The sequence below is a fragment of the Hemitrygon akajei genome, chromosome 4 (assembly GCF_048418815.1).
Source record: "Hemitrygon akajei chromosome 4, sHemAka1.3, whole genome shotgun sequence".
NCBI classification, from domain to species: Eukaryota; Metazoa; Chordata; class Chondrichthyes; order Myliobatiformes; family Dasyatidae; genus Hemitrygon; species Hemitrygon akajei.
In genome coordinates, this window is record NC_133127.1 from 127,880,763 (window position 1) to 127,891,693 (window position 10,931).

General features: G+C 40.5%; 1 protein-coding gene across 6 annotated transcripts in view; it reads left to right on the top strand.

Annotated features, from left to right (window-relative positions):
• Positions 1 to 10,214, top strand: part of LOC140726640 (phospholipid scramblase 2-like) — a 67,758-nt gene extending 57,544 nt beyond the window's left edge. For all 6 annotated transcript variants that reach the window (XM_073043269.1, XM_073043266.1, XM_073043267.1 and 3 more), the window contains exons 10-11: positions 8,492 to 8,587; positions 9,578 to 10,214. In XM_073043269.1, the coding sequence (XP_072899370.1) occupies positions 8,492 to 8,551 (60 nt within the window). In that variant the 3' untranslated portion in view covers positions 8,552 to 8,587; positions 9,578 to 10,214. The remainder of the gene's footprint in view (positions 1 to 8,491; positions 8,588 to 9,577) is intronic.
• The last annotated feature ends 717 nt before the right edge of the window (positions 10,215 to 10,931 follow it).

The following is a 10,931-nucleotide window of genomic DNA, read 5'->3' on the forward strand; positions in this document are numbered from 1 at the left end:
TGCAGGAGGGTGGTGGTGGAGCTCCAAGCCAGGCTGAAACACAGAGGAATGAGACCCCATCTACCCAGCATCTTGGTAGCAAATGTGCAGTTGTTGGAAGAAAAAATTTGAGGACCTGAGGGCAAGATTGCTGTGTTGGAGGTAAATAAGAGGTTGTTGTGTTCTATGTTTGAGTGAGACATGGCTTACTCTCAGTGCACCAGATATGGTGATCAGACCCAAAAGTTTCTTGACTCATAGGATGGACCAAACTGCTGATTTGAAAAAGGCAAAAGGTGGTGTGTGTTTCATGATAAACACCCGATGGTGCTCCAATGTGGTGGTTTTGTTGAACTCGTGTCTGCCCAACCTTGAACACGTAATGATGAAATGGTGTCCATTCCATTTACCTAGGGGGTTCTCATCCGTGATCTTCACCGGAGTTTACATACCTCCAGTGGCTGACTATAATCAAGCCTTTGAGTTACTGCACGATGCCATCTACAAACAAGAAACTGTCCGTCCTGACACCTTTCAGATCATAGTTGGGGATTTCAGTCAGGCTTGTTTGAAGAAATCCCTACCCAATTACCATCTGCATATAACCTGTAGCACCAGAGGACTCAACACACTAAACCACTATTACACTAAGGTAAGGAATGGCTACTGCTCCATGCCCAGACAGCATTTGGGTAAATCAGATCACTTGCCTCTCCTTCTACCTGCATACAGGCAGAGGCTAAAGATCAAAGCTCCAGAGATCAGGACAACAAAGAGGTGGCTACGGGAGGCAGAGGAGTGGCTACCGGATTGCTTCGAGTCCGTAAACTGGCCCACGTTCAAGGACTGAGCTGTGGATCTGAATGAATACACCATGGTTTTCACAGAGCTTATAATAACAGTTGTGGACGAGGGTGTCCCCACAAAATAATAGAGTTTTCCGCAATCAGAAGCCCTGGAAGAACCACAATTTGCTGAGGGCTGGCTCAGAGGCAGTTCAAGTCTGGTAACAAAGAAGGTTACAAGAGGTCCAGGTACGAACTCTGAAAAGCCACCTCATGGGCAAAGAGGGAATTCTGGACTAATCTGGAATCAACGAAGGATGTTCAACAGTTGTCAGTGTTTGAATGCTATCACCTCTTGTAACATTAAGCCAAGGGACATGGGCAACAACAGGGCTTCACTTCCAGACGAGCTCAGTGCCTTCTGTGCTCGCTTTGACCGTCAAAACATGGAGGAATCGTCATGAACTCCCACAGCCCACAATGATCCTGCAATTTTAATTTCTGAGGCTGATATGTGAGCGGCCTTCAGGAGGGTGAACCCACAAAAACACCCAGCCCAGATGGGGAACCTGGCCAAGAACTAAAGATCTGTGTGATCAACTGGCTGGAATGTTCACTGAGATCCTTAACCTCTCACTTCAGCAGTCTAAGGCACCCATCTGCTTCAAGCAGGCTTCACGTATACCAGTGCATGAGAAGAACATGGTTACCTGCCTCAATGACTATTGTCCAGTAGCACTTACATCCACGGTGATGAAGTGTTTTGAGAGGTTGGTGATAAAGCACATCAACTTCTGCCTGAGAAGCGACTTGGTCCACTCCAATTTGCCTGTCGGGGCAACAGGTCCACAGCAAATGCCATCCCATTGGCTCCTCATTCAATCCTGGAATATCGACATCAGAATCAGGTTTATTATCGTCACTGGTATGTGACGTGAAATTTGTTAACTTAGCAGCAGTTCAATGCAATACATAATACAAAAAGAAGAAAAAAATAAGGTGAATAAATAGGTAATTCAATAAAGTAAGTGTGTATGTGTGTTTTTATTTATATATAATATGTGTATATGTATGCATATATGATATATATGTATGCATGTGTGTATACACACATTCACTCACACACACTCACTCACTCACTCTCTCTCACTCACTCTCTCTCACTCACTCTCTCTCACTCACTCACTCACACACACACTCACACACACACACACACACACACACACACACACACACACACACACACACACACACACTCACACTATATATATTTTAAAAAGTGAGGTAGTGTTCACGGGTTTAATGTCCATTTAAGAATCATGTGGCAGAGGGAAAAAAGCTGTTCCTGAATCACGAAGTGTGTGCTCTGTCAGGCTTCTGTACCTCCTTCCTGATAGTAACAATGAGAAGAGGGCATGTCCTGGGTGATGGGGGTCCTTAATAGTGGATATTGCCTTTCTGATGCACTGCTCCTTGAAGATATCTTGGGTACTACGGAGGCTAGGTGGAATGGACTAATTTTACATTCTTCTGTAGCTTTCAGTCCTGTACAGTTGCACCCCCTCATACCAGAAAGTGATGCAGACTGTCCACAGTACAGCTATAAAAGTTATCAAGTGTTTTAGTTGACAAGTCAGATCTCTTCAAACTCCTAATGAAATATAGCTGCTGTCTTGCCACCTTTAGACATCAGAATGCTCTTAATTGACTCGTAGCTTGGCATTTAATGCCATCATCCCCATAAAACTAATCAATAAACTTCAAGACCTTGGCCTCGATATCTCCCTGTGCAATTGAATTCTTGCAGATCCCAGTTTGGAATGGCAACAAACTTCCTTTGCAGTCTCCATCAGCCCATGTGCACCACAAGGCTGTGTGCATAGCCCCTTGATCTGCTCACTTATACTTAGGATTGTGTGGCTAAGCACAGCTCCAATGCCATATTCAACTTTGCTGTTGACACCACTGTCCTTAGCTGAATCAAAGGTGGCGATGAATCAGCATACAGGAGGGAGATTGGAAATCTGACCGAGTAATGCCACAACAACAACCTCTTAATGTCAGCAAGATCAAGGAGCTGATTATTGGTTTCAGGAGGATGAAACCAGAGGTCCATGAGCCAGTCCTCATCAGGTGATCAGAGGTGAAGAGATTCAGAAACTTTAAATACCTCAGTGTTATCGTTATTGTGGACTTGTTCTGGGCCCAGCATGTATGTGCAGTTATGAAGAAAGCACGACAGACCCTCTACTTCCTTAGGAGTTTCTGAAGATTCAGCACGACATCTTAAACTTTGACAAACTTCTAAAGATGTGTAATTTGGAGATTAGATTGACTGGCTGCATCATAGCCTGATATGGAAGCACCAATGCCTTTGAATGGAAAATCCTTCGCCCCAGTCCATCACTCCTCACCATTGAGCACATCTAAATGGAGGATTATCGCAGGAAAGCAGAATCCATCATCAGGGACCCCCACCTGCAGGTCATGCTCTCTTCTCACTGCTGCTATCAGAAAGAAGGTACACAAGCCTCAGGGCTCTCACCACAAGATTCAGGAACAGTTAAACCCCTCAACCATCAGGCTCTTGAACCAGAGAGGATAACATCACTTAAATTCACTTGCCCCATCACTGAAATGTTCCCACAACCAAAGGATTCATTTTCAAGGCTCTTCATGTCATGTTCTTGATATTTATTGCTTCTTATTTATGATTTTTTCTCTTTTTGTATTTGCAGTTTGTTGTCTTTTGCAAACTGGTTGAACATCGAAGTTGGTGTGGTCTTTCATTGATTCAATTATAGTTATTATTCCATTTTGGATTTATTGACTATGCCTGTAAGAAAATGAATCAGTGTTGTATATGGTGACATTTTGAAAATAAATTTACTTTGAACTTTGGAATCTGTGTGGCAAATGTGATCATTTTAGGATTATTATGGCACGAACCCAGTAGACTCTGGGCATTCTGTTTAAAATTTGATTTAAATTACTATTCATTCATCAGATCATGATGAATTACTTTATACTTTGCATTTAATTCTATCTGCCTTATGTTCAACTCTGCTATTATCTTTGTTTATAAACTTATCATTAACTGCAAACTTTGAAGTGACATAGTCATGACTAAAATTGTTCCCTGGGATTCTTGGCTGTACATATCATTTTAGTTTATAAAAAGCAGTGGTTCACCATCAGAAATCTTCACCTTCAATTTGTCAACCACAGCCTTCTAATTCCATGTGGTTCAATTTTCCACTGATTTATGTGGTTGCCTATCAAATGCCCTTTGAAAGCCCATTGGCAAAACATCAATTGCACAACCCTCAATCTTATCAAGCCTCTCTGTTACTTTAAAACAGTCATCAAGTATGATTTACTTTAACAAACCTGTGATTTAATTTCCCATTGTGATATGTGATGGAAAACATTTTTATGGACTGTGACCACTTTTTTCCACTCAGATCCCAGCTCTTCACCTGACAACTGATTTCCCACTCTTGAAGCTCCGCTGTTTCCTTATACGAGGAGTGATTAATAAGTTTGTGGCCTAAGGTAGAAGATAGATAGATAGATAGATACTTTATTCATCCCCATGGGGAAATTCAACTTTTTTCCAATGTCCCATACACTTGTTGTAGCAAAACTAATTACATACAATACTTAACTCAGTAAAAAATATGATATGCATCTAAATCACTATCTCAAAAAGCATTAATAATAGCTTTTAAAAAGTTCTTAAGTCCTGGCGGTAGAATTGTAAAGCCTAATGGCATTGGGGAGTATTGACCTCTTCATCCTGTCTGAGGAGCATTGCATCGATAGTAACCTGTCGCTGAAACTGCTTCTCTGTCTCTGGATGGTGCTATGTAGAGGATGTTCAGAGTTATCCATAATTGACCGTAGCCTACTCAGTGCCCTTCGCTCAGCTACCGATGTTAAACTCTCCAGTACTTTGCCCACGACAGAGCCCGCCTTCCTTACCAGCTTATTAAGACGTGAGGCGTCCCTCTTCTTAATGCTTCCTCCCCAACACGCCACCACAAAGAAGAGGGCACTCTCCACAACTGACCTATAGAACATCTTCAGCATCTCACTACAGACATTGAATGACGCCAACCTTCTTAGGAAGTACAGTGGACTCTGTGCCTTCCTGCACAAGGCATCTGTGTTGGCAGTCCAGTCTAGCTTCTCGTCTAACTGTACTCCCAGATACTTGTAGGTCTTAACCTGCTCCACACATTCTCCATTAATGATCACTGGCTCCATATGAGGCCTAGATCTCCTAAAGTCCACCACCATCTCCTTGGTCTTGGTGATATTGAGACGCAGGTAGTTTGAGTTGCACCATATCACAAAGTCCTGTATCAGTTTCCTATACTCCTCCTCCTGTCCATTCCTGACACACCCCACTATGGCCGTGTCATCAGCGAACTTCTGCACATGGCAGGACTCTGAGTTATATTGGAAGTCTGATGTGTACAGGGTGAACAGGACCGGAGAGAGTACGGTTCCCTGCGGCGCTCCTGTGCTGCTGACCACCGTGTCAGACCTACAGTCTCCCAACCGCACATACTGAGGTCTATCTGTCAAGTAGTCCACTATCCAATCCACCATGTGAGAGTCTACTCCCGTCTCCGTTAGTTTGTGCCTTAAGATCTTGGGCTGGATGGTGTTAAAAGGCACTAGAGAAGTCAAGGAATGTAATCCTCACAGCACAACTGACCCCATCTAGGTGAGAGAGTGATTTGTGCAGCAAATACGTGATAGCATCCTCCACTCCCACCTTCTCCTTATACGCAAACTGAAGAGGATCCTGGGCGTGCCTGGTTTGTGGCCTCAGATTCTGTATTATCAGCCGCTCCATGGTCTTCATCACGTGCGACGTCAAGGCAACAGGTCTGAAGTCATTCAACTCCTTTGGTTGTGGTTTCTTCGGTACCGGGACAATACAGGATGTTTTCCACTGTCTGGGTCAATTTTAGAAAATCTAGCACATTTATTTTTCCTACATTTATACACTGAGTCCAGCGGTCGTGGAGCATACGGATCCCTTCTTTGTAGAAGTCGGTGTCTTGGACCTCCAGAAGTGGTCCACAGCAGGGGTGATTGATAAGTTTGTGACCTAAGGTGGAAGGAGATGAGTTATTAACTTCAAACTTCCTGCATTTTCAGAGTTGAACTGCACATCCATGTAACGAGAGCTATATAACTCATCTCCTTCTACCTTGGGCCACAGATTTATCAATCACCCCTGCTGTGGACCACCTGGAGGTCCAAGGCGCTCTCGTTACATGCACGTGTAGTTCAACTCTTTGAGTGATTATGCAGAAAGTTTGAAGTTAATAACTCATCTCCTTCTACCTTAGCCCATGAGCTTAACAATCACGCCTGCAGTGGACCACTTCTACAAAGAAGGGATCGTATGCTCTATGACCGCTGGACTAAATGTGTACATGTAGGAGGGAACTATATTGAAAAATAAATGTGCTAGGTTTTCTAAAATTGATTCCTTCTACCTTAGGCCACAAACTTATCAATCACCCCTCGTATATTGTGGTGCTAGAAAGTTTGTGAACCATGTAGAATTTGCTCTATTTCTGCATACTTAATGACATAATAAATAAACTGATCTTCACGCAAGACCTAAAATTAGATGGAGAACCCAATTAAATAAATAACACAAAAACATTATACTTGTTCATTTACTTATTGAGAAAAATTATGAGTATTACATATTTGTTGGAAGGAGTGGGTGAACCTTTGCTTTCAGTAACTGGTGCAATTCCCTTGTACAGCAATAATGACAACCAAACTTTTCAGGAAACTGTTGATCAGCCTTGCACATTGGCTTGGAAGCATTTTAAGTCATTCTTCCTTACAAAACTGTTTCAACTCTGGGATGTTGGTGGGCTTCCTTGCATGAATTACTTGCTTCAGATTCATCACAACATTTCTAAAGGATTAAGGTCAGCACTTCGACTCGGCTATTGTAAAACACTTTTTTTCATTTTAAACTATTCTGTTGATTTACTCTTGTGTTTTGGATCACTGTTTTGTTGCAACATCCAACTTTTATTAAGATTCAGGTGATAGACTCCTGACATTCTTCTGTAAAATGTCTTGATACAATTTGGAATTCATTGGTACCTCAACGACTGCAAGCTGTCCAGGCCCTGAGGCAGCAAAGCAGCCCCAAACCATGATGCTCCTTCCACCATGCTTCACAGTTGGGATGAAGTTTTGGTGTTGGCATGCAGTGCCCTTTTTCCTCCAAACATAGCAATGTGCATTTCTACCAAAAAGTTTAACTTCTGTCTCATCTGCCCACAGAACATTGTTCCAGAAGCATTGTAGAACATCCAGGTGGTCATTTGCAAACTTGAGATGGGCAGCCATGATTTTTTTTTGGGGGAGAGCAGCAGTTTCCTCTGTGGTGTCCTTCCATGAACACCAATCTTGTTCAGTGGTTTTTCTTATAGTGGACACATGAACAGAGACTTTAGCAAGTTCTAGAGATTACTGCAGGTCTTTTGCTGTTACCCTTGGGTTCTTTTTCACCTCCTTCAGCATTGCACATTGTGCTCTTGGTGTGATCACTGCAGGGGGCCCACTCTTGGGGAGAGTAGCAACAGTACAGAGTTCCCTCCATTTGTAGACAATTCCTCTTACTGTGGATTGATAAACACTCAGTTCTTGAGAAATGCTTTCATCCCCTTTTACATCTTTCTGCATCGCTACAATTCTTTTTCTTCTGATGTCCTCAAAGTTGTTTTGATCAAGGCATAGTATGCATAAACAGATGTTTCTTGAGTATAGTAAGCTCTGTCAGTAACCTGACTTTGTGTGTCTATAGGTCAGGGCACCTCTACAACCCATACCTCCAATCTCATCTCATTGATTGGAACACCTGACTCCAAATAGCTTTTGTAGAAAACATTACCACACAAATTCACATACTTTTTCTAACAAATGCCTTTAATATTGGATCAATTTTCTCAATAAATAAATGAACAAGTATAATTCTTTTGTTATTTATCTAGTTTTAGCACTTGTGTAAAGACCTGATCAAGTTCTAAATCAAATTTATGCAGAAATAGAGAAAATTCTACAGGGTTCACACATTTTCTAGCAGCACTGTATACCATGCTAATTTTATAAATATATCTTTATGTCTCTTTCTTTTTCACTACTGCATTCAACGTGTTTATCCTAAGCTCCTGTAAATTGTGTTTTTTTTTGGTCGTCCAGGGATCTTGACTTTTGATGTCTTTTTCCATCAGTATCAACTCCCATACTTTCTGAAGACTATCCTTGGGAGTATTAAGTATACATTTCTTCCCATGTTTGAGATTATTTTCATTTGCTGGCATCAATACATATCTTAGTTTTTTTTCATCTTTAATTACCACAATCTGTGTCCTTGCACAAATAGATTTTAAAGTCATTTTAGCCTAACTGGCAATATTTCTCAAGCACCAATGTGTTTATTCTTTTGTGCTCTCTTTTGTGCACTCCTTTCTAAAACTGCTTAAACTCAAATTAATTTAACCCCTCCATTGCACTAGTTAACCAGCCTTTGAAGATGCTTCATTTAGAGGCTACTTCTCTATTTAGACAGAATTTTGATGGCAGTGTTAATGACTAAGGTTTCTGTCTTTGAACCTTTTCTAAAGACTGTCAGTAATGTAACAATTCAACTGTAAATATTGATAACTTTTCTTCAGGATTTTATGTACTTCGAGCAAAATTCTGGAGCAGGAGCTGGCGGAGTTTGGCAGATGTGAGCCACAGAGTACTGGAGTTCAGCCAGAAGTATTATGGTAAGATTTAGAAGCTTTATCATGCTTTGTGTTGAATGAATCCTGCTTGTGATGAATTAAGGTTTTTTACAGATTTGAAACAAAATTACTCTTGTTGCTATCATTTTAAAAGTGTGTTTTAATGTTGTTGCCAGAGGGATTTTTGAAGCTTAGAAAGTTTTGAATAAATTAATTCTTTAGTCTGTGAGCCTAAAAGAATATAATTTGGGGGCATGATGCCTGGCATAAGTTTTGCACCTGTTTTCTCCTTTGTTAAACAAAAAAAAATGTATGGCACAGAGGAGTTAGTTGAGAAATTGAAGAGGATTAAAATAGAAATCAGAATAAAATGTTGGCTGTGGTCAAAGAATCTAATATTGAATAATAGTCAGCTATTTACCTGATTGGTGAATTGTATTACTTCTAACTAAATTTTTGAAGTTGAATAAATCTAATAGGAATATTTTCTTGTACTTGGCTCCATTCAGCAATGACAGTATCCACTGTCCCTGCCACTGTTAGACTAGATTCTTGCTTCTGGCAGACTTGGATCCAATAGCCCGAGTGTGTCTCAACTGAATAGTACAACCCAACACTAGGGAGTCACTGATTGTTTGGAAAAGGTGGAATTTTTCCTTGTGGTACCTTGGCTAAAATACCCACATGTGTTCACATACCACTGGGATATTAGATGAATTTTATAATTTCACTGTTCCTGTTTTACACTTGCAAAGCCCAGGGACACACAACAATCTGAAATACCCTGCAGTAGACTGCTGGCATCATCCAGTATAGTTGAGACCAGAAATCGAACAATTCTAGCCTGGGAAATATGTTGTCATGTCACATTATATTCATAGCCACTGAAGCAACCAAATTATATTTTTGCAACTGCAATTCTATTATTGTTACTTAGAATAATTAGGTTTTAAATGCGCACAATGCTTTCTACGTTGTTGGCTATCTCAGACACACTAAAATGCATTCTCTGTGTTATCTTTTGTCATACAGATGCATCAGAAAAGGTCAAAAATGATCTGCACAGAGAGTGTTGATGTTCAGTTATGTGCCTAACTTCAGCATGGATCCACAGGAATGAAAAGGATTCACTGGTGTTCCTCTGAAAGCTTGCAGCTATTCACCTTCAGTACATTATGATTAATAGAATGGTATGTTTTGTGTCATTTTTGAAATGTAGATTAATTTAAAAATGTTTTACATCACAAGTTTGTGATTTATCAATGTATACTGTACTGCCTGTTATGATTAAAGAAAATGTACAGTTACCATAATAAACTAAAGTAGTATTCTGGGAGTTTCCTCGCATTTGTCCTTTATAATGTTATAATTTCAGTAGAAAGCCATCTATTGTAGATCACAAAGGATTCTGACACTTTTGGTCACTGATGTTCAGTGGGACCAGATCTAAACTAATTCAAAGCATTACGTTGTGAATGCTCTATTTTCATATTCAGTTGTAGTCAGTATGTCCATTGGAATCATACCATACCTTCAAAATGTTGAGTTTTAGTATCAATGTTTGATTTCATTAATTATGTAATACATAACTTTTTAATTTTAATGTTCTTGTATATATAAATGCTACCCAAATCTATGGCAAGGAATTAAATCTGCATTGTTCAAACAATTGTGGCTGTGTTCCTTTCTATATCATTTTATAAACCAGGACTAAAGTGGGATTTTAATGCATGATTTTTAACTCTGTGGATTGTTTTTTGATTACGGTGATATTATAGACTCTGCAAATGCTGGAGTGAGTTGGTTGTTTACTCAACCTGAATGGTAGGGCTGAAATAGAAGCCTAGTAGGAGGAGGGTATAGGTATCACTCATCTGAGGAATGGTGATGGAGAATATGGGAGTCCTGCAAATGCAGTTGGCTTATGCAGAAGGACACCAATCAAAGAGCAAAGAACAATACAATGCCAGCTCTAGGACAATAGTGGGAACAGTTGGTAGAGTTGTATGTACATGGTGTCTGGGATCCTCCAATGGGACCCTTCAAATGTCTTCTCCATTTTGAGTAGTTTCAGATTAGAAATTCCCTTCTTTTTGTGGATGAATTATAAATGTCGTGTTTCTGCTCTCCTGGAACTCAGTAGAATTCACTTTCTGGAAACCTTGTGTCAACAGAGCAGTTGAAGGTACGCAGAGCTGAAATGCTGGCGAGGGAGCAAACACAGATGTTGGCTTGCCTACATTTCCAGAGGTTCTAGAGAATTTTACTGAGTCAGTTGTAGTGAGACCCTCCATGTCCATTGTGTTTCAGTAATGGAGTCAGCAATTAGAGGAAAAAACTTAACAGAATGGTTTTACGGATAAGGGTTTTCCACGAAATAATGAAG